General features: G+C 35.1%; 1 protein-coding gene across 2 annotated transcripts in view; it reads right to left on the bottom strand.

The window, feature by feature from the left end:
- Nucleotides 1-1,066: 1,066 nt before the first annotated feature.
- Nucleotides 1,067-24,542, bottom strand: part of XRN1 (5'-3' exoribonuclease 1) — a 102,933-nt gene continuing 79,457 nt past the window's right edge. The window contains exons 33-43 of one of the 2 annotated variants that reach the window (XM_074191159.1): nt 19,286-19,397; nt 17,738-17,799; nt 17,043-17,153; nt 16,795-16,914; nt 15,878-16,037; nt 12,589-12,770; nt 9,015-9,128; nt 8,817-8,919; nt 7,207-7,245; nt 6,716-6,882; nt 1,067-5,795 (exon numbers count right to left, since the gene is read on the bottom strand). In XM_074191159.1, the coding sequence (XP_074047260.1) occupies nt 5,493-5,795; nt 6,716-6,882; nt 7,207-7,245; nt 8,817-8,919; nt 9,015-9,128; nt 12,589-12,770; nt 15,878-16,037; nt 16,795-16,914; nt 17,043-17,153; nt 17,738-17,799; nt 19,286-19,397 (1,473 nt within the window). In that variant the 3' untranslated portion in view covers nt 1,067-5,492. The remainder of the gene's footprint in view (nt 5,796-6,715; nt 6,883-7,206; nt 7,246-8,816; nt 8,920-9,014; nt 9,129-12,588; nt 12,771-15,877; nt 16,038-16,794; nt 16,915-17,042; nt 17,154-17,737; nt 17,800-19,285; nt 19,398-24,542) is intronic. The other variant, XM_074191160.1, reaches the window with a different exon arrangement.

The following is a 24,542-nucleotide window of genomic DNA, read 5'->3' as shown; positions in this document are numbered from 1 at the left end:
CATTTCATCTGAGGCTGAAGGTGTCATGGACCCCTCTGACATTCTGGTGAAAACTTGGAGCCCCTTCTCAGATTAATAGTCTTAAATACAAAGAATAAAACACATAAGGGGCGGCTAGGTAGTGCAGTGGATAAAGCACTGGCCCTGAAGTCAGGAGTACCTGAGTTCAAATCCGGCCTCAGACACTTAATAATGACCTAGCTGTGTGGCCTTGGGCAAGCCACTTAACCCCATTTGCTTTGCAAAAAAAAAAAAAAAGAATAAAACACATAAAAAGGAGATAATTATACTGAAAGTTATTAAAATGGTTTAAAAAAGTTTAGGGACTGCAAATTAATAACTCCTGGCCCAACTGAGTCCTTCCTCTTCATCCAACCACTATGGATTATGCTTATTTTTATATTTTATTCCCACTTGGTAGAATCTGAACTCTGTTTTCAGAGTCTGGCTCTTCCTTATATCACCTGCATTTGTGTTAAGCGAAGGTGCCTCACATAATGTAAGAAATAAAGCATATTGTATCATATCACATCGCACTGCATTGTATTGGTTTCTGGGATCAGAACAAGGAGCAGAGGTGAAGCTGAGAATGTGGTTTGATTTAAAGAAAAAATATTTCAAATGATCCTCAACTGGAGGTAGTAGGTTCTCTTGCAATGGTTGGCATGCAGATACTAGACAGTCATTGGGTGGATTAAGTTCAATTCAGTGTCAACAAAGTATTTTCAAACAAGGTGATGTTAGTGTCTGCCAGAGGGTCTTAGAGTCTTCTTGAAATCCTCCAGTGTCCTTATTTAGATGAGGAAATCAAAACTCAGAAACACTAATTGGTTTGCTTGAGGTCACATGATGAAAGGTGCTAGGTTATACTTTTCCCAACTGGTGCTTTTCAGGTATAAAATAGAAATGACCCAAGGGTCTCAAGTTATTCCAGTGGAGAATATGGTATGAGGTAGACCTGAGATGGTTAAATATGAAATGATATGAAAGAAACTTTTGAAATGTTTTCAATAATATGAATCCAAATAGACAATAAGAAATAGTTATATAGAATGATTATCAATTGTTTAATTACAGATGTATACAACTTTAAATCTTATGGCTGGTTCTTTTATTCCTCCCATGTATCATAAATTTTAAAATGCTTTTTGTACAGTCTTTTGGGCAAACTACATGCTAGAAATCTGTAAATGCATACCTTAACACTAAACACAAAAACACATCCATTCAAATACAAGTTAAAGACACTTTACTTGGCAGATAAACAATGACAAGGTATTAAAAAATCATAAACTACAAAATGAGCACAGAAAGGTTTTCCCTTTGGAATTCTTAATAAAATACTGCTTTATATAAGTTCTAATGAAAAATTCCAGTACATATAAAATATTTATATCTATGAGGATAAAGAAATGCTTCAATTATATCAGGAAAATTTAAAATTTAAGTTAATTACATTGTTTAAAACAAATAAAAAGTTGAAGCCATGGATAATGTAGCACAGATCCATTACTCATGTACTAGAACATATAAAAACTAAAAGAAACAATTGGGCATCAGGTAGAAGAAACTGTATGCAACCTGTGAACAAAAAGAAAAATTAACTGTAAGGTTTGAAGAAGGGTTGGTTGAAAACCACAGCAAACTATGGGACAAATTCTCATTTGTTTAATTCTGCATGAGTCTATAGCATGAGAATCTGGCTTCAGATGTTGAAACAAATTTAATTTACCTGACTTGGTTAATTCAGACAGGATTTAGAGCTGGAAGGGACTTCAGCGATTATCTAGTCCAATTCCCTCATTTTAGAGAAGCAGAAAATGAGGCCCAGACAGTGACTTGTTCAAGGTCCCAGAGGTACTAAGTAGAAGAGCTTGGATTTGAAACCTGAAACCAAGTCTTCTGCCTCCAAATCCAATGCTTGCTCTGTTATTGCTTCTTCCATTTTACAGCAAAGAAATGACTCTAAAACCTGTGAGCTGGGGTACGATACTTCTGAAATATACTGGTTGGAAGGGACAGTTACAGTAAAGATTTATCTCCAGGAAACAGATAGTGCCCTTCATAAATTGCACTTCAGACAGCTGAATGCTTTGATTATAATCATGTATTTTATTACTTTTTCAGTTCCCTTTCTGAGAGTTGAACCTAAAATGTTTTACCTCCAAATTTTATACTATTAGTCTAAAGAACAAAAACCGATTAAAAAGCTATATGTTACTCAAAGAAATCAAATTTTCAGGACTGAACCTGATTTCCCTACAGCTAAATTTTTTTTCCCTCCTTTTAAAAATTTCAGTAGCCCTACACAATGTAAACTAATTCTATCTTTTGTTATATTATTTGGCTGCTCAAGGGGTTTTGTGAGTGTGATATGAATATCTTGTTTCTGGAATTCAGAATCTATATATTTAATTAGGAGAGGGGACCCTCTAAAAGTTTAGCTTCCAAAGTTTGATCAATAAAACCAACAAAAGATTCATGCTGCACTTGAAGGCAAGAGAACTGTTTCCCCTCTTGGTGAAACCTATCTCCACAAAAAAAAGTGAGGTGGAAATACATTTTGATTGATCACCAATTTCAAAACACTGAGAAGCACAACAGTTTTTATTGAAATTATTTTCTGAATTACTTTTAGAGACAAGGTTATTTTGAATAGACTAGAATGAGAATGGTCAAGAAAGCAGTGCCGTGATATGATTTATTTTAATATTTAATACCAGCTTTTTTCCCCTATCAGGTTTTAAATAGAAAGTTCTCAGAATAAATATGAAAACCGTCTTACATCACTAAATCTCCACTAGCCATCCAAATAATAAAACAACAAAAACCATTTTCAATTATCAACTACTTGGATGCCTTTTTGTCAACTAGAAGTTCCAAGGTGGAACTAAGTTTCATTTACATATGAATTAAAATCCTCCATTCATTCTGAGAATCCTAAATCTTTCTGTAATGTTTGGATTATTTAATCTATAAAAATAATAATAGAAGTAATTTGGAAAACATGAGAAGCATCCTTGAATATAGTTGGATGAATCTGCTGAATCTGGTCAACAAATAAATACATTTAATGAACCAAGTATGCAACTAATCAGTATTTAAATAGTTAAGGGACACTTCACATCACTTTGGGCTTAGCTCTTCTGTTGCCTAACATATTTAAGAGTCTTATCACCATAAAGAATCTGGTTTGAAAGAAAAAGGCAGGTAGGATAGCACCCTGCAAATCCCAGGGGACTAATTCAAGTTTTCTTCAGATGGAAGGGTGAACCAGAGAACTGGAGGCTCTCAGGCCCAAAGTCTCAATCCTAGGAGTAATTTAAGACTACATCATAAATGTTTACAAATCCCATCATTTAACTGGAGGTGAATAAGCACTCTTGGGACCTTCAAATCTTTGCCTCCTGAAGAGAGTAGGTGAAAAATGTCCACTTGTCTTGGATATTCTATTCCACATCTCTGCAGCCTCACAGTCAGATAAGCAATTGGAAAAGCTCTTCAAAAAAAAAAAAAAAAAAACAAAAAACCCAAAAAAACTGAGGTTCTAGAGGAATTCATGGTTGTGAACCAATCACTTAGCGGCAATTTTGTTATTTTTAAAGTGACATAAAATATTGAGCAAGCTTTAGTAGGACATTGATAAGAGTATTTAAAGTGGAAAATCACATTGCACTTAAAAAGAAACTTTTCTTGCAGTTTTGTATATTCTTCTCTTTGTGACCCCCCAAAAGTTATATTAATGAGCTGAAACGATTTCTGTTAGCTTACATAGCTGCTGTAGATGAAGATTTTAATAAATCATGTTTCTATTAGATTTTTTTCTCTCAGGTTCCAAAATAGGAATCTATTCTTATTCTTAAAAAGCAGACCCTATGTATCTGAAAGCCAAGAATGACTGTTGCTCATTGAGCACTGGCATGGATGTTGGGAGCACATGAGAGCATTCTGAATGATTTGACTCATTAGTGCCTGGTAACTACAATATACTAAGACTTTCTGTATAGTAAAAATTAATGAGTTGGCATTTGAAGAACTTAGAAAATCAATACAGAAGCTAGTGAGTAACTTAAAACAATACCATATCGTTTTTGACCAACTCCCTTGTGCTAAAGGCACTATTGCTTTATCACTTTATGTAGCCTACTACAGGAACATTGGAATCAACACTGAGAGAGGAAAATACTAAGTTAGTAACTGAATTTTGAGCATTAAAAACTGCCTTAAGACCCATAGTAGAACAGAAGACCAATAAAGATGGGCGGGAGATTAAAAAGCAACACCACATTCAATGTGTGGTCCTTTTCTTTCTTTTTATCTTTTTAAAAAAATATAGATGACAATGCCCAATCCTTTAAAAAAAAACCCAACCAAACAACAAAGACTAGATCTTAAGTATACAAATTTTGCCTCAGTGATACTGAATTTTCAACAAATTTTTAAATAATTTCAATAGTCACAGTGAATATATATACACTCTCATACATGAATATAAATATAAATAACATGCAAAGAAAACACAATGCCAATTATTAAGTAGTTCCAAGAAATGGTTTGAAAATATGGAACTGATATGAAGTAGACATCTGCCATAGAGATAATATATAAAATAGAAAAGTGACTGATGTTTGCTCCTGTATTAGCACACTCCCTGGGATTTAAACTAGTATTTAAAATTTCTTTAGTCCCCTAGGCAACACTATGTTTGGATGAGAGGCAGGTTCTTATAATGGGAAAGCAGTAAATGGAAAATCATACAGAAGAATTACAATGACATGATGAATGATTTGCATTATAGTCCAACAGTATATTCATTTGTAGTAATTGCTGGTTCATGAGCAACTCAAGCACTTTTTTAATTATTCACTCAAACCTAATTTGCGATTAAAGTACTAGACATTTAGAGAGATCAAAAAGTTCTGGTTAGTATTTGAAAGCAGCTTTGGTATAAAATTTGGACAGGAAGCAAGCCTGGCAGCAGCAGCAGTCCCATTAGGTTTATTTTCTTGTAGGCTCAAAGGACCCATAGAGTCAAAGAACACAAATTAAGATGCAAAGAAATAAGAGCCACTCCTCTCTTCCCCATACATTTTATTAAACTATTACAAAAATAAAACTCACATGTACATAGTAAATTATGTTTTGACTACCACTATTTACTACTTCAAAAAAAGATTAGAAATATTATTATTATTATTGCTCATATAATTTCCAAGTCATGGTGCTAAGATACTTCCTAGTATCTGAGCACAAGGGATGGATGGAGCGGTTCATTAAGTTTGCTTCTTCAGTGCCTGTCATAACACAAACTTCTTGTACATATACTTTAAACAGTCTGAAAAAAGCCTAACTACTAAAAGATCTTCAGTTTTTCAATACTACATTTTTTAAAATAGTGCATTCCTTTTTTTTTTTAAAATAGGACATATAGATCCTTATAAAAAAAGTTTGGGAAGGTTGTAAAGGAAACAATTTAATCCTAAATACCATATTTATTCTGATGGTTTAGAAACACCGAAGTTGACTGCCAGTTTCCTTAATTTTCGTCTTGAAGAACCTGGTATTGATTTACCATGAACAGTTCCAGAACCTGAAGAGACTATTCTGTCTTGAAAAGAAACTGTAGTTGGAGGAACTTGAGGGGACTTTAAAGACGAGGAACTCTGCTGTGAAGTTAACTGGGTGCCTTCTGAAAGCCCTGGGGGCTCTGGTTGAAGAGGGGTAGCCTGAGAAGAACAACCTTGGGCTCCCTTACATTCAGTGTTCCTTTTGTTGGCAGCTCTCTTCTTTGTAACCTTGAAGGAAGACACATTCGTTAATTAAAAATTTTTTCTAATAAAACTATTTGTGGCAAGTATTACTGCAATAGGTATCACCTATTACATTTTATCAAAAATCCACAATCAGGAAGGTATTGTAAAGAGAGTGATGATGATGATGATGATGATGATGATGAAGATATTGATGATGATGTTCATACTCCATTCTTGAAGACCATATCTGGGAGGTCATGCCAGCCTCACTTTCTTTTCCAGAGTCAGTTGGGTCCAGTGGCCAGATATGAATCAGGACAACTGGAGATAGCCCTGAATGTGGGGCAATCAGAATCAAATGACTTGTCCAAGGTCACACAGCTAAAAGTGACTCAGGCTGGATTGGAACTCCAGGGCTAGTGCTTTTACCCACTCTGCCATACAGCTGACTGAAAATGTACTTTGACAGTTAAAGAGGAGAAAGTCATACAGAACACAAGGTATTAGACTTTTTAGCATCTTCTCTCAATAGACAGACCTAAGAAAGCTGCTTAGGGCTTGCCCAACATCACACTTGGGTCAGCTCTCTCATCACTCTGCCATGATGCTCTTAGGAATGCAAATTATTATTCAGTGATTCCCTACAAACCAAAGATTAGCTTTGGAAATGGTTTTAAAGTAGATGTGCAGCCAAGCATGGAGGTACTTGCCTATCCTCCCTATTGCAGGAGAGGTGGCAGTTGGTGGATAGCTTGAGTCTGGGGCTTTGTGTTGCCAAAGTTGATCTGGGCACTAAGAGGATGACTTCAGAGTGGGGGCTCTCCTAGGATGGGGGAGAGTGAGGGGAATACTACTGTACTTTCAGCCACAAAAATAAATGAAAGAATGAATCAATCATTCAATGCATACATAGGTACACAAAATAAATGCCTACATTAAAGTACTTTTTTTCTGGACCTTACCTGAAGAGGTATGAACTGATTATGAGGCGCAATTTGCATTGTTCCTGTGAGAGGCATGTTGGTGGTATGTGGAGCATGGTGGGATGAATAAGGCTTCCCAGGAATTGGCATTGGAGAAACCCATGGCACTGATCCAAACATATGAGGAGACGGAGGCAGGAGATTAGCTGGAAGACATGGCAGAGAACACTCAGCTTCTGTACCTGGAGTCTGAGGGTCCAACGCTCACACATTGAGGGTCTACCTCCCCCAGCCTCTCTGGGCTTTTTCTTCCTCCCTGGTGGCTGCTCTAAGCTGAAGACACACCCCTCCTGAAGCCACTCCAGTGACTGTGAACTGGCCGCAGAAGGCATCAAAGTATTTGTGCCACTTCATACAGTGACAAGGGTCTTTAGCAATATTTGAACTGTTATCAAAAGTCACAGAAGGGCCATTAAGCTGTCCCTTGGGTAAAAGCCTGGGCACAAAGAGAGCAATCTTAAGGATCTCACCTGCCCCAAAGGCTAAGCTGCTTCCATAGTGATCCCAGCCTATAAAAAACCAAGAAAGCTCAAGTCTTCAAATCAGATCACTTTCATGTTAACATGTAAATTAATTTTAGCTTCCTCAAATATTAGAAATTAGCTTAAAATTTGTTTGGAATACATTTCCATAAACATTTAATAAAAAACCATTAAGAAACATGAAATAATGATAATCTAGTCATCAGCATGGTGTCATTGCAGAAGGTACCAAGTTTACACAGAGTGTCTCTGGGTAGGAAAAAAAGAGGCTGTTAATAATACAGCTGATCAAGATTCAAGCAATTTTGAAAATTTAAGATCAATACAGGAATTTTTTTGAAAGCATTGTTTTAAAACACAACTTGATAAAAAACCTTTTATCTGTAAGTTTTATGCCATATAATGTGCACATATTCCAATTCAATGGAACTAGGTAAAAGTTTTTTTTTTTTTGCAAGGCAAATGGGGTTAAGTGGCTTGCCCAAGGCCACACAGCTAGGTAATTATTAAGTGTCTGAGACCGGACTTGAAGCCAGGTACTCCCAACTCCAGGGCCAGTGCTTTATCCACTGTGCCACCTAGCTGCCCCCAAAAGTTTTTAAATTTAAACATACTTGGCAATCTAGAAAACTAGGCCTTGATACCATCTACAAATTAACTTGGCTGATGGTAGCTATATGTTCAAAATATAAGCTGTGTTATTTGGTTCTAGCATGCAGGTCAACTAGTCTTAATTTTTCTAATATGGCTGAAAAGGAAAAGATGCTTCCTGGTCCTTTCAAATCCAAAGCTTGTTCATAGAAAAATATAAAATATTGCCAAAATGTTCATTTTTTATCTTGTGATTAGTATTATTCAAATTACAACCTCAAAATTCTTTGGAGAATTTAAACTATTAATGGGCATAGAAAGATTTTCAATTATTAAATAAACAGGAAGAGCTATTATTTTTCATAAGTTTTCAAGTTATCTTAAAGTGAACATTTTGGAAGAATTTTGGGTTCCCACAAATGTCCAACTTTATATAGGATTTAAAAGTTGAACGTGTACTTTTATTCAATTTATACCTTGGAAATGAATAGTCAAATAATATTCTGCAAGTACATTTGGTACTCAGGATGCAATATAAAAAGATCCACAAAATTTTTACTAAAATATTATTCAAAGGATACTCTTTGTAAAAAATGTTTTCCATATTTAAAAAAAGAATGTAAACTGCTTAAAAATTTCAGTCTAAAATGGATTTTTATCTTAATGGGAAAATAATTCATGAAATCTTAAATGTCTAATTATTTTGTGTGATAGGATTCATATAACTCCCCCAAATTAGAAGTTTGAACCATTTTCAAATACCAAAACTTATAATTTTACTATCTCATACTTTCTTTTTCTTCCTTAAGGATATGATTACTCTGTCATCATGTTCAACTGAGATCAATGTATAACATGGAACCAATGTAAGATGAACAGAATGCCTTCTGTGGGGGGTGGGGGGAGGGAAGCAAGAATCGGGGGAAAATTGTAAAACAAAATAAATAAAATCTTTCAAAAAAAATCAGACTTTATTTAAAAACATTTATAAACATTTCATATCTTACCAGTAGGTTGGGCAAATACTGGAGGAATGGCTCCGGTGGGTACAGTAGGTGGATAATTTGGAAACATTGGCGGAGGCAAAGAAAAATTCATTCCTACAGTGCTCTATGAATGTATAAAAAAAGATTATAAGAAAATGCAATTATGTTGTAAGCAAAAAAATAATAAAATTTAATATAATAGTTAAGGATTGGTATTACCAGGTGTTGTAAAGCAAAAAAAGCGGCTTTCTCCTTGGCTTCGTTTTCTGAGGGACATTGTGGTCCATGTATTAGTAATCCATTAGATAATTTTACCTGACAAACAGTCATTGTCTATGAAAGATAAAACATATATCCATGAGATTATGCTAGCAACTAAGAGCAATTGAAAGATTTATCTAAAGAAATTTTAGTGCAGATTATATATTTGGAAAGTTAAAGTTAAAAAAGTAAATATTAAAAAGTGTTGGTCTCTAAAACAATCATACAAAAGAGACACAGAAGCAAGAAAAATTTTATATTCTTACTCTTTCTCTCATTCTTTAAAAATAACAAAATTAGAGAATTAGATGTTTGGATGGTCATCTTACAGGTGAGGAAACAGAGACTCAGAGAGGATAAATGATTTGTCCAAGAGTCATGCAGGGAGTTAATGAAAGAGCCAGGATATGAGCTCCCTGTGACTCCCTGTTCATTATTTTTAAGTCTATGTAGTTTCTATTGCTCCACACTGCCTATCTATTGAATAAAGAAGCCCTTTGGAAGGAATCATGAAAAATCATCTAGCTAGCTATGTAGAACAATCTGGAAACACTTGAGCAGAATGCAATGCAACCAAAATTTGATGAAGGTCTTAAAGAAATTTATTTTAATTTATCAATTCCCCCATACTGTTGACTAGTCTTTTGCCCTATCAGATTGGGCATAAATTGGAGACCAAGATATATTATGTTGACATTTAAAGTCCTATTGGTATTTCCCATAGAATGGTGTCCAATCATTTAGTTAAGGGGAGAAAACTAGTATTTCAGGGGATGGGGCATTCTTTCCCCAGGCTGGCTGTAAAGGTGGCTCTAATTTAAGAGTCTTAGAGCTGCTATGAGTATCAACAATTAAATGCTTTCTCCATGGTCACACAGGTTGCACCCTTCAGAGGGAGGATTCTAAGCTAGGTCTTCCCAATTCTGAGGTCAGTCATTGGCCTCCATTAATTTAATATGTTTTAATATGTTGGGGACAACCTTAATAGCCTAAGGCTACTCAAAGTTCCCCTTTGATTCATGAAGTTTTCCCTGATTAACAATCCATTATTTCAAATTCTCATTTACTCTATAAACTTCAGCATTCACTGTAAATGATCAATTCTGGAAAGCAATGAAAATAATCTGAAATTTGTCTGTAGTTACTGAGATGTTATGGCTCTTATTTTAATAAAGGATGTGGTATGCTAGGAATTTCAAAAAATTAAAACACTTGGAATAAAACATAAAGAATAAAATTCTACACTCCTTTTCGAATGGCAAAATAGCCTTGTTGTCTTCTTTGCCACTGGCATTTTAGTGTTCTTATAGAAATATAGCTTAGAAATAATGTACTAGTACAGTCTATTGGGAACAACATCTAAGAATGCTTTCTTGGGGCCTTTGCCTGTGTGTATATTTTACACTAACATTTTTTTTTAAGTTTTTGCAAGGCAATGGGGTTCAGTGGCTTGTCAACAAGGCCACACAGCTAGGTAATTATTAAGTGTCTGAGGTTGGATTTGAACTTAGGAACTCCTGACTCCAGGGCTGGTGCTCTATCTACTGCACCACCTAGCCACCCCCTACACTAACAATTAAGCAGCAAAAACAATGTTAAGAAATAAATTATACAATTCAGAAAATGTAACCATGAAAGGTGCTTACAATCAGACCTGACTTCTGGCACTTAAATTTCATTTAACATTTTGCTGTTTTAAAAATTGATGATGTAATAGGTAGGATCTATAATATTTGCACTAGAAATACAGGGACAGAATTCCACACAGGATTAAATAAGAACTTAAAAAGGGAACAGGTCTGTCTAGCAATGACAGGCAGGGTTAATCTGTCTGCAGAATCTGCCAGGATACCCTTATGGAGGTTTCTTATTGTCCTTACAGCATGTTTTAGGTTTTTCTGAAGTCTATCTATTCATGATTTCTTGCAGAACAACAATAATTGGTCATATACCACTTCAAAAAAGTTTGGAAAGTGAATGAAATGAGCAGAACCAGGAGAACACTGTAGACAGTAATAACAGCAACACTGTGAAGTGATCAGTTAGGACAGACTTAGCTCTTCTTAACAATATACAACGCCCAAAGACAATTCTAAAGGATTTGTAGTGGAAAATACCATCCACACCCAAACAAATAACTATAGAGTTTGAATGAAGACCAAAGCATACCATTTTCAATTTAAAAAATTTTTCCCCTCGTTTCTATTTTTCTTTCACAACAGGATTAATATGGAAATATGTTTAACATAGTTATAAATGTTTAACATATATCAGATTCCTCACTGTCCAGGAGAGCAGAGAGAGAGAAGGGAAGGAGAAAAATGTGGAACTCAATCTACTTTGTCATCCTTGATCTTTACTCCTTTGGGTGTATGTGCACATGAGCTTGCTGCTCAGTACAGAACAACTTTCTATATTGCAAAGGAAAGGAAGTTGTACCTAAAGTGGTGATGAAAAGACTATAACCCTTCATTCAACATATCCGTCAGAGCATCAATGTAAAGTGAGAGAGATATTCAAAGGCCAGGAATGGTGCCTGCAGAGGCAATTCACCAAAAGGCCCTTTCTGGGTTCTGGCCCAGTGGGGACTTCAGTAAGATTACAGGAGGATCACTCTAAGGACCTTGAATTGGGAATATAATGTCAATTCTACCTTACTTAGTGTGAGTTCAAAGCACTTGCCATTCAAGAAATTAGATTATTCTTTTTTTTTCTTTTGGTTTTTGCAAGGCAATGGGGTTAAGTGACTTGCCCAAGATCACTCAGCTAGTTAATTATTAAGTGTCTGAGATCAAATTTGAAATCAGGCCCTCCTGACTCTAGGGCTGGTGCTCTATCCACTGTGCCACCCAACTCCCCCAAAACTAGACATTTTTTTTAAATTTAAGGCAATGGGGTTAAATGACTTGCCCAAGGTCACACAGCTAGGTAATTATTAAGTATCTGAGGCTCCATCTGAACTCCACTGCGCCATCTAGCTACCTCCCAATTATTATTAAAGTTGGGAAAAAATGTTGGGTCCTTTAGGTCTGGAGTTCTCTATCCTTACCAAGTCCAACAAATAATTTAGGTCCATTATATAATATGACCATTTCAACTCTGTCTTTAAATTAGGACAGACTTAGGCCCTAGGCCCAAGGGACAGCTAGGTGGTGCAGTGAACGAAGCACCAGCCCTGGAGTTAGGAGAACCTGCCTCAGACACAATAATTACCTAGCTGTGTGACCTTGGGCAAGTCATTTAACCCCACTGCATTGCAAAAAATTAAAAATATCTATTAAAAAAATTACAAGGCCTAAAGTATCTAATTGAATTGCAATCAAACTCCTTTTTATTCCACCTATTGCATTTTCCTTTTAAATGAGACTGAAGATTTGAAGAATCATATTTCTGGAAATGCTAGCAAAGGCCCAACAATTTGCTATACCTGGCTGCTGCCCATAATCTTACTGAGTCTCACATTATTTTCTCTAGCAAAAACTTTTCTTCTTCTAAATTCCATTAAATTGTGACTATAAAAGCAATACTCTACCTGTGGTGTTCTGAGAAAGATGAAATCTGGCTGTGGCATTCCAACAAGAGAACAAAGTCGAGAAAGTTCGGATACTGGTGTGGACAAAGGAGGCTGCTGACTGAGGACAGATCGGCCAAAATTGTCCACTCCTTGAGCACTATGACAGTCTCCTGGATTGTGAGGCTTATTTATATAAGCAGCTATCAAAGAAACAAACATTTATATTTAAGTAGTATGACATGCCAAGAAACAAAAATCCTGTGGTAGTTGTAACTGCTCAACTAAAGTTTTTATGATTACAAAACGGTCCTTTGACAGAGAACAAAAATAAAAACTAGACACCTCCCTTAATAAATAAAACATATGATCTACGTTCAATATATAGTAGTGTCTGAACCATAATAACCAGTCAATAAATGTTCATTGATTCCCTGATTTAACATCAAAATGGCAGGATGGAGTCTTTGCTATAGGGACAGTTTTTCTACCAGTTACCAAAGCACAAGGCAACCCATTAGACTGAAATGGATCTTAGGCCTAGAGAGCTTTAAGTAGCTGGGCAGGACTGCAGATCTACAAAGTGTTAGATTTACTTTTGATAATGACTAATCCCTTCCATCATTGGCTCTTCTTTCTCCTTTTCTTTCTTCCTGTTCTTTTTTTCTCCCTGTTGACTTGAAGGTATTTCTATGCTAAACTTTGTGTTGGTTCTGCCCTTTTTTATTCTCCCCCCCAATTTAAATGAAAATGAGGATGAAAGTTGATGCATGATCCCCCTATTTTTTCCATACTTGCACCGAGTCCAATTTATATAACCCATTACGTCTCTTAATAAGTTCTCCTATCTTTTATCCTACTTTATTATAAAAATAAACAATTTGAAGTACTTCTTTAAACTGATGAAGAATGAAATGAGGAGGACCAGGAGAACAATTTATAAGATGATAGCAACACAGTAATAACAACTTTGAAATGTGTATAAAACATGATGATTGACAAGAACAATGTCCATTCAAGATTCCAGAGAACTGGTGATAAAACATTATAGAAATGAGACAGATTTGACTACACACACACACAGGAGATGGGAAGGGGCTATAGATGTTAAATACTAAATTTTTAGTTGAGGTCATTGTATTATTTAACTGTTTCATTTTCTTCCAAGAGATCTCTCATAAAGTAGAAATAGGTAAATGTATGAAATGTAAAAACAAAACATCAATACTATCGTGTCCTCAAAGAGACAACACTTACACGGAAGTGACCAGGGAGTGTTATTTTGATCAAAGTTGCAGGAGTGATAAATGGCATCACTGGGGAATAGACCGATCCACTCATTATAGGAGCAACCACTGAATGATCTAATAATTGTTTCAGGACTGAAAAGTGGGGAGTAATGAGATAAGGATTCTCTCCTTGGGGAGATCCAGGCAAATCAAAATTAAAATTTTAAAGATTTAAGTTCTTCAAAATCATTGTTGGGGAGGGGCAGGAAGTCAGAGAGAAAAATGTCAGGAATGGTTTGGTTCAGCTCTTCTAGCAGCTTTATGGTCATTAGATTAGAATATCTCACATTTAGAATATATCAAAAGTCAAATTAAATGAATTTATAAACCATTTAATATAAACCAGTAGGGCTTTCTTGCTGTTCGCCTGTCATTGCTTGCCCTTGGTACACAGCTAGTCCCTTTTTCCTATCATAATTCCTTGATGCCATTTTAAAATTCTTGTTTTCCTTAGTTCTCATTGGTTACATGTTGCAGCTTACTCACACAATTATGCACCTTTCCATTACCAAGTATGTAACATTAATCTTAAATTCTTCAGAGGTTTTTGGATTTAATGTCTCAGTGACACATAATAACAGTAGAATCTTGGTATTAAGAAGGACCTTTATTCTCAGATTTGATGCACTTAGCACAATGATATCCAAAGTATTTGGGGGTTTTCCCTGTTCTCAGAAAAATCCCTTTACACTTGGATTCTGAACAAAATCTCCATCACAGTGGTGAACAACTTTGGTCAACATACATGTACTTGCTTAAAGTCTCTCTTAATGTTCAGAGAAGGCAATTTGCCAGTCTTTACATTGTTTCCATGGTATACTTGAAGCCTTTTAGCATGGTAGAACTTGCCAGAGTATACATTCTTTAGAGAATTCAGGATCACCATCCTATCATGACTTTGCAAATGATTTAATTTTCTTTTTATTAATTTTGAAAATTTAAAGCATATGTATTCCATCAGCCATGAAGATATATTGAGTGCCTGCTGACTGTTCAATTCTGTTCTAGAAATATCAGCATAAAAGCAATCTATGGTTTAATCAAAAATTTTATAAAAAGTTTAGAAAATTTATATTCTTTTGAAGACAGCTGTTGTTTTTACATGCCCAAAACACTTTTAAAAACAAATATTAGTTTATAAAGTCACTTCATTTGAAGTGACATCAAAAGAATATTTTTATTCCATCCAGCAAAGAATTTTCTTCTCATTCCTTAACAGTTTTCCGGCAATTCACACTGTGTGAAGAAAATGTTCTCAGAACTACCCACATGTAATGAAATGGAATTCCCCTTCATAACAGGTTTATTAATTGGTTTTATGAAGATCAATAATAATGTTATGAAGGCAGGGAATATATATCTTAGGAACCTGACTGACTGCTAATCAAATTTTAGCTATATTGTATATAACAAACTGTAAAATGATATAATTAAGTAATAAAAGCACATCCAAATTCAGGCAATAATTTCATTTTTTTTATAGGTTTTTGCAACGCAAATGGGGTTAAGTGGCTTGCCCAAGGTCATGCAACTAGGTAATTAAGTGTCTGAGACCAGATTTGAACCCAGGTACTCCTGACTCCAGGGCCATTGCTTTATCCACTGTGCCACCTAGCTGCCCTCAATAATTTCATTCTTTAAAAAATATATTAGAATAGTGAATTTCTTATCTATGAATTATACATATTTTCAGGATAAAGTTTTTTTTAAGGTGAAGTATAATTGGAAAATATCTGTTATTTAAGTTGGATATCATATATGTCAGAAGAAGTGATTTTAAACTAAGGACAACAGAATTAATAAAATTCTTTAGGTTTAATATCTATGGAGAGTGTGACTATGTCTACTAGTATATATTTATTTTATACAAAAGCCAATAACATAAAAACATATTAGGTAAATAATATATAACAAATTCTATAATTTGATATTAGGACATACATACACACACATATATGGACACAATTGAATTTTTATAATTATTTTAGGCGATTAGTACAAAACCTATATATTTTACATACCTAACTTCTTAGTTGGCCTAGGCTGGGAAGAAGATCCATAGACTTCTTTCCTACTAGAAGCAGCATTACCTTCATTAACTAATTGTTTTACTTCCTTCTTGTGGTCTGCAGAGTCAGAGCTATCAATTTTCAGGATTTCTTTGAGCATCTGTGTTCCCTTCTTTAAAAAAAAAAACAACAAAAATTAGTATGATCCTATTGCTTTCATTTCTTACTGAGAATTATATTATTTTTCTTTTAATAAGAATATTTTATGGTGAAAAAGTAATATTTCCGTCCAAACCCTTCCTGGAAATGGACACCAGTGTTAAAAAGAAAAGTATGGTACAGAGGTATAAAGGGGTAATTTCAGTTCCCTGGCATGGATTTGCTTTGTCCAGAAGGCGACATTTAACAATGCTGAACATACTTGTGTATGAGGTAGAGGGAAGGCAAAGTCTAACAAGAAGTTAGGTATTCCTTTCCATAAGAAAATAAAACCTTGATGATTATCTATGATAGACTTGATCATCATTGCAGTACAATAATCAAAGACAATACTTACGATGGAAAATACCATCAATATCCAGAGAAGGAATTGTGAAGTTTAAATGCAGACCAAAGCTTACTATCTTCAATTAAAAAAAAAAAAAACCTGACTTATGAACTATGTCGTTTTTTCCCCAATTTTCTCTCTCTTCTGTTTGGATGTGACTCTTCTTTCACTACTTAAATAATATGGATCTATGTTGCATCTATGACTGTTCTGACACATTTAGCCTTAAAAAGTGGCCTGGGGCATTGATAAATGACTTAAGTCTCCAGCTAGTATTGGAGCAGAGACTTGTCTTGATCCCAGATTTACTAACATTAGAAAAGTTAGATATACTAGAAAAATATTAGAGAAATAAAATTAAAAAAATTAAAAAAAAACCAACCATGGCAAATGACTGTGGTGACAAATGTTCTTCATTTGTTGATGGTTCCTCACCACACTGCACTTCATTCTCCTTGGTGAGTTTCAAGGACATTAGGAAATTCTCAATTCCAAGGTCAGTCTAAGAGAATAAACATGATTTCAACATATAGATGAAAACTACTGTAATGTATATGGATCTATTATAGGCATTTAGTTTTATCCACTATTATAATTTTGGGAGAAGAAATCAGACAAACGGTTTCTTACCTTCCCAACTGTATTTGAATCATCAATTACAGTCTTTTGGACTTCTGAAGCATTAGGACTTTCATTTCTCTTCAAAAGCTTAACATTACATTTGGTGGCTCCTCCAAAAGTCTGCAGGTGAGCAAACAGAAACCTGACCTCTTTCTTCAAAGCAAAGTTCATGACAGATTAAAGGAGCATCCACATAAATGACTTCTCAGCCATGTTTCCTCCTGGTTCTCCCCCATCTGTCCAAACTTCCAAGTTTTTCAGTACACCAACTACACCATTCCTCTCTCTGCCTTAGCACTGGCTAAAAGCTTGAATGCACTTTCCCTCTCCTCCCCCTGTGTCAACCAATCTTCTCTTGCTTCAAGACAAAGCATAAAAAGGTTTTAAGTTCAAGACATCAGCTCTAAATCTTCACACTCTTCCACCCTTCCACTGCTCTGAGGATATCTTCTTTCAGATTACTTCCTTTCACCTATGTGCACCTTTTAGGGCAGGGGCTTTTTTTGGGTTTTTCTCTGTATCCCTATTCACTAGCATAGTGCTCTGTACATATTAAAAGCTTGATACTAAATCCTTGAACTGACTGATAAGCACCCAATTTTCAGCAGGGCCTCCCCAAGAAAGTCTATGGCAGAAAGCTGATTAGTTATTGTGTGTAAAAATCAAAACCTGCCATAAGAAAAGCTTAACAAACTTTAACTTACCTGTTTATTTGCTGTCTTTTGTGAGTTACATTCATTCTTAGAAACTTTACAATCTTCTTTGACTAGAAATAAAAAATAGGAATTTGATTATTGAGGAAAAAAATAAACTTCATCCCTGTTAATCTGGTATAAATATATGTTAGAGCTGGATTAGAGATGAAGTTGGTTGAGCAAGAAAACAATGTAAATTATAGATAAAATGTGTGTTGGGGAGAAGAAAACTTGTCGTAGAGGTGTTGGGGAAAGCAGGAAGGCCCAAGGAAGTTGTGCAGGAAGCAATCATCACAGGACCAGAAGGGTCAAGCCTGGGGAGGAGGGGCTCAGTCAACAAAAGAGGCCTGAGGCTAGAGTAATGCACAACTTCAGAAACAAAGAGGAAAAAAAGTCAGAGGAGCAAAGACCAGGGGAAGATGGTAAGAATAAAAATCCCACTGCACACCGACTTGTTCCTTCAAACATATTAGCTCAACGGGCAATATCTTGTTGCATGTACAGTAGCCTCAGGGGACAATGTGAACAGATTTTCCTATAAGGAAGAAAAATAAGGCTCCAAGATGAGAGGAACTTGCCAAGGGTCTTAAGATCAAATGGGGCAGAGCATTAGGGACACTAATGAATATCCCAGACAAAACAGTCAGAATATTTTATATCTATATTAAAAAATAGATTGCTCAAAAGGACATGAAGAATGCCTTTTTAATCAAATGTACAATCCTTTTAAGAGCATTCTGCTCTTATTATCCAGGGGTGTGTATGTATGTGCGTGTGTTTTAAAAATCACTGTTCCTAGGTGTGTATCATGCCAGGGTCAGTGTCTTCACCTAAATGTTTCAGTGAGGGACTATCCTGTGCACTGTCGTCAGTCAGTGACGAGTGTTTCTCAGGGTGTTGACAGTGGTTTTAACAGAAAACTTAAAATGACCCTTTTCCATCAACACATCCACCAACGATGAGAAGTGATCCAGTGAAACCTCTAAAGCGTACTCCCCTGGCAGTGAGGGGGTGCAGGAGACAATGTGCTCAGCCTGAAGTCAGGAAGACTCAGTTCAAATCTGGTCTCTGATACTTACTATGACCCTGAGAAAGTCGCTTAATTTCTGTTGCCTCAGTTTTTCCTCATCTCTGGTGAGGATAAAGTGAGATATTTTAAAGAAAAAAGTAAACTTTAAAGCACTATATCAATGCTATTATTTGAATAAAAAAAGATAAAATGAGTGTCTGTTAATTTTTCCAGCAATATCAAAACTAAAACTTTAAAATTACATTTCTAAAGTAACAGATTTTAAAGACCTTTGGGGTGTTTATGAGGAAAGCATTTTCATAAAATAAAAGGTACTGTAAAAAAGGGTGGGTTATTTTTAATATCTGAGAATTAACCAAGTATTAATATTAACAACAAAATAGTATAAAGATGATCAGCAATCTATCACATTAGTAAATAATTTGTAGACAGGAGCTTTCAAGAGAACAGAACTTAGTGATTATTATAAATAAAACATTATTTCAAGAAGCGTATTTTTCTGCATTATAGTTCTTAATTGGACTTACATTTTCTATATTGGTCACATTTTCTTTGCTGACTCTTAATACTGCTGTCATTGAGGCCAGGTTTATGATAATGAGTAGTTCCTCTGTTTATTTCTTGAGGTAGAACCAAACCCTGCAAGTTGAAATTCCCATAAATTAGCTTATCAAATCCTTTCATAACAATATCACCATTTAATTTATTTTTTATATAAGATAACGGGTCTTACAATAAGATGGGGTGAAACAAGGATGCGTGTTATCACCATTATTATTTAATATTGTATTAGAAATGTTAAGCTTCAGCAATAAGAGAAGAAAAAGAAATTGAAGGAATTAGAATTGGGAAGAAACAAAACTCTCACTCTTTGCAGATGACATGATGGTATACCTAGAGAATCCTAAAAAAATCATCTAAAAAAACCTACTAGAAGTAATTAGCAACTTTAGTAAAGTTGCAGGATATAAAATAAACCCTCATAAATCCTCAGCATTTCTATATATTAATAGCAAGATACAGCAGCAAGAGCCAGAAAGAGAAATTCCATTTAAAGTAACTTCAGATAATATAAAATATTTGGGAGTCTACCTGCCAAAGCAGACTCAGAAACTCTATGAAAACAAATATAAAACACTCTTTAAACAAATAATAAAATTAGATTTAAATAACTAGACAAATATCAATTGCTCATGGATAGGCCGAGCTAATATAATACAAATGACAATTCTACCTAAAGTAATCTACTTATTTAGTGGCTTTACCAATCAAACTTCCAAAAAATTACATTAATGAACTAGAAGAAATTATAACTAAATTCATATGGAGAAACAAAAAGTCAAGAATATCCAGGAATTTAATGAAAAAAAAAGTACAGAAGAAGGTGGCTTAGCCCTACCAGATCTAAAATTATACTATAAAGCATCAGTCATCAAAACTGTCTGCTATTTCTAAGAAATAGAGGGGTGGATTAGTGGAATAGATTAGGTGCAAAAGAGACAGCAGGAAATGATTATAGTAATCTGCTGTTTGATAGACCCCAAGAGTCAAGCTTCTGGAATTAGAACTCTTTTTTTTTTAGGTTTTTTTTTTTTTTTTTGCAAGGCAAATGGGGTTAAGTGGCTTGCCCAAGGCCACACAGCTAGGTAATTATTAAGTGTCTGAGACCGGATTTGAACCCAGGTACTCCTGACTCCAGGGCCGGTGCTTTAGCCACTGCGCCACCTAGCCGCCCCAGAACTCTCTCTTTTTGTTGGGAAAACTGAAGTTAGTATGGAAGAAACTAGGATTAGACCTACATCTCACATCCTATACCAAGATAACATCAAAATGGGTACAGGATTTAGACATAAAAGACAATGTTATAAGCAAACTAGGAGCTCAAGGAATAGTTTACTTGTCAGATCTAGGGAAAGGGAAGCAGTTTATGACCAAGGAAGAGATGGAGAACATCATTAAAAACAAATTAAGGGGCAGCTAGGTGGCGCAGTGGCTAAAGCACCGGCCCTGGAGTCAGGAGTACCTGGGTTCAAATCCGGTCTCAGACACCTAATAATTACCTAGCTGTGTGGCCTTGGGCAAGCCACTTAACCCCATTTGCCTTGCAAAAACCTAAAACAAAACAAAACAAAACAAAAAAAAAAATTACATAATTTTGATTACATTAAATTAAAAAGCTTTTGCACAGACAAAACGACTGTAACCAAGATCAAAAGAAATGTAGTAAATTGGGAAACAATTTTTTACAATCAGTATTTCTGACAAAGGACTCATTTCTAAAATATAAAGAGAACTGAGTCAAATGTATAAAAAAACAAGCCATTCCCCAATTGACAAATGGTCAAAGGATATGCAAAGGCAATTTACAGATGTGAAGTCAAAGCTATCCATAGCCATATGAAAAACTGCCCTAAGTCATTACTGATGAGAGAAATGCAAATTAAAGAAGCTCTGAGATATCATCTCACACACCTATCAGATTGGCCAATATGACCAGAAAGGACAATGCTCAATGTTGGAAGGGATGTGGGCAATCTGGGACACTAATGCATTGTTTTCTGTTTTTGTTTTTTATATTTTTGCAAGGCAAATGGGGTTAAGTGGCTTGCCCAAGGCCACACAGCTAGGTAATTATTAGGTGTCTGAGATCGGATTTGAACCCAGGTACTCCTGACTCCAGGGCCGGTGCTTTATCCACTATGCCACCTAGCTGCCCCTACTTAATGCACTGTTGATAGAGACGTGAACTCATCCACCCTTTCTGGAGAGCAATCTGAAATTATGCAATAGGCATATAATTATGCAAAAGGCAATGAAAATGTGCATATCCTTTGATCCAGCAATACCACTACTGGGTCTATACCCTGAAGACATCATGAAAAGGGGTAAAAACATCACTTTTACAAAAACATTCATAGCAGCCCTGTTTGTGGTAGCAAAGAATTTGAAATTGAGTCAATGTCCATCAATTGGGGAATGGCTTAACAAACTGTGGTATATGTATGTCATGGAACACTGTTGTTCTATTAGAAGCTAGGAGGGTTGGAAATTCAGGGAAGCCTGGAAGGATTTGCATAAACTGAGGATGAGCGAGATGAGCAGAACCAGAAGAACATGTACACTCTAACAGCAACATGGGGATGATGATCAATCTTACTGGACTTGCTCATTCCATCAATGCAATAATCAGGACAATGTTAGAGTACCTGTCATGGAAAATACCATCTGTACCCAGAGAAAGAACTATGGAGTTTAAACAAAGACCAAAGTCTATTACCTTCATTTTTTTTAATATAAAAGTGTCTTATGTACTACATAATTATGCTATCGCTAATATTTTATTTTCTCCTCAAGGATATGATTTCTCTCCGAACACATTCAGTTTCAATCATTGTGCAGCACGGAACAATGTAAAGATTACCAGACTGCCTTCTGTGGGGGGATGGGGGAGAAAAAGGAGGGTGGAGGAAAGATTGTAAATTCAAAACCTTACAGAAAATGACAGGTAGAAACTACTATTATGTATAATTGGAAAACAAATGAAATATTAATTAAAAGATAATGGGTTTTAAAATTCTCTGATTGAATTTCTCCTCCTCCTCTCAACTGAACCTTCCTCTTAACAAGGTAAAAAAATTAAGTGAAACTAATGACTGTTTCTGACAGGGTCTAATATATTTCACAACAACAGTAATCACATTTCTTTCCAGAAAAGGAAATTGTGTTTCATCCTTAGCTCTTGAGAACTGAGACTGGTCCAGAATAATTACTCTTTACATTACTGTAACCACTATTTTGGTTCAGTGAATTCTTTTATCAGTTCATACAAGTCTTCCAACATTTCTCTGAATTTTTTTTTAATTCTTATAGAAGATGCAGAAACCAAAATTCCTCCCTTGCCCCCCAAGTTCTCAGTGCTTTCCTTCTAAGGTTACTTTTGTCTTTTTTTGATGCATTTCTATATATTTATATTGCTTCTCCAGCTAGCAAGGTCTTAATAAATACAGCTGATTACATGTATGGATATCTTCTTGTAGAAAATAACCTTGATCTTTTTCTATTGGGAATCTATGACCAGTAGTAGGGTCACTCAATTAAAAGGCATGAAAAGCTCAGTTACTTTCCTTAATTCCAAATTTTTTTCCAGAATTGGACCAACTGGATCAATTTATCCAACAACCGCAACAACAGCAATAATAACAATCTATCATTGTGTCCTTTTGCCCACAGCCCCTCCACAGATTTGTCCCCAAGGGCTATATTCCCCCAATTCACAGGGCAGAATCCTAGGTCAACCCCCAATTACTCTTAAGGAATGATTTCTTCAGGTTCAAGATACTCTTTGTATCTTATTTTGAAAACTATAGCCTACAGATCCCCAGTGACATGTTTTCCCCTTTCCAAGTCACTTGGAGAATAAAAATTGTTTAAATATAAAGGTACTTCTTACTACCCAAGAAAGATAAAACTAAAATAAAACTTGGGAAGCCTTTTCCCACAAACATATCTACCATGAAAAGTGAGCAAGGACAGAGGGAATACATCTAAGATTAGTTGATTTAAACACAACAGTTCTGGTGGTAAAGGGCATGTTATTCCTTCTATAGTTTTTGTTCTGTTTTTTTTGGTGGCCATTTCTTGGACTTTTATGGGTTTCCAATTATAGCTATTTCGATCCTGTTTTATTTTTCTGGAGTTTTACCCTAAGACTCTATTACCTCATTGTATCTCTGCATTGTATAGAGAATCTTCTAGGCCATTTCCTCAATCTCTTGGCTTTTATTTCTTTTTTGAGGGGCTTAACTCTTAAAATTTTCTCAGAATCAATCCCTTTGGCAGCCATTTAGTTCAGTCCAACTACTAAAGGAATCCCCATTATAACATATTAGTCTACATGCTGAATGACTGGCCAAAACCACCTACACTGAAGTATGGTAGGGTTATGCTCAACCATTTATCTTTTTTTAAAAAAATGCAATAAAACTCATCTGTCTGTTTTCCTCTCCTATTTTCTTGGTCAAGTACTCAGCTATATATTACTGTAACCATTCAAAAATTTTCTGTTTTCCTAATCTTCCTTTCAAATTCCTCTTAACGCTCCAGAGCATTAAGAGTTTACAAAAGCAAAGTTATTTGTTTTATTTGTTCTATTTCTTTTCTGTTAAAAAAACATGCCAACAATTTCACTTATATTTTATGAGATAAAAAACAAAAAGGAAAAAACTTATAAGTACAAAAATATTTACAACAGTTCCTTTAGCAGTGGCAAAGAACTGGAAATTGAAGAGATGTTCATCAATTGGGGAATGGCTAAACAACCTGTGGTATATGACTAATAGAATATTATTGTGCTATAAGAAAAAACAAGCAGGATATTTGTAAAAAAATCTGCAAAGATGTACATGAACTGATGTAAAGTAAGGTGAGCAGAACCAGAAGAACACTGAACACAGTAACAACAATATTATTATACAATGAAGAACTGTGAATGATTTACATATTTTTGGCAATACAATGATTGAAGACAGTCCCAAAGAATGAAGGATACTATCTTATCTCCCTCCATAGAAAGAATTGATATTGTCCAACTACAGACTGAAGCATGCTATTTATCAATTTGTTTCTTTCATTTTTTTATTTTAAGTTTTCTTAAACAAAATGACTAATATGGAAATGTTTTACATGATTCACATTTGTAACCTATGTCTGCTTATCATCTCAAGGAGGGAGTGATAGAATTTGGAATGCAAAACTTAAAAAGATGTTCAAAATTGTTTTAACATA

Source organism: Macrotis lagotis, chromosome 6 (genome assembly GCF_037893015.1).
Source record: "Macrotis lagotis isolate mMagLag1 chromosome 6, bilby.v1.9.chrom.fasta, whole genome shotgun sequence".
NCBI lineage: Eukaryota > Metazoa > Chordata > Mammalia > Peramelemorphia > Peramelidae > Macrotis > Macrotis lagotis.
Note: the sequence above shows the minus strand (reverse complement) of the source record. Positions and strands in the feature narration are given on the sequence as shown.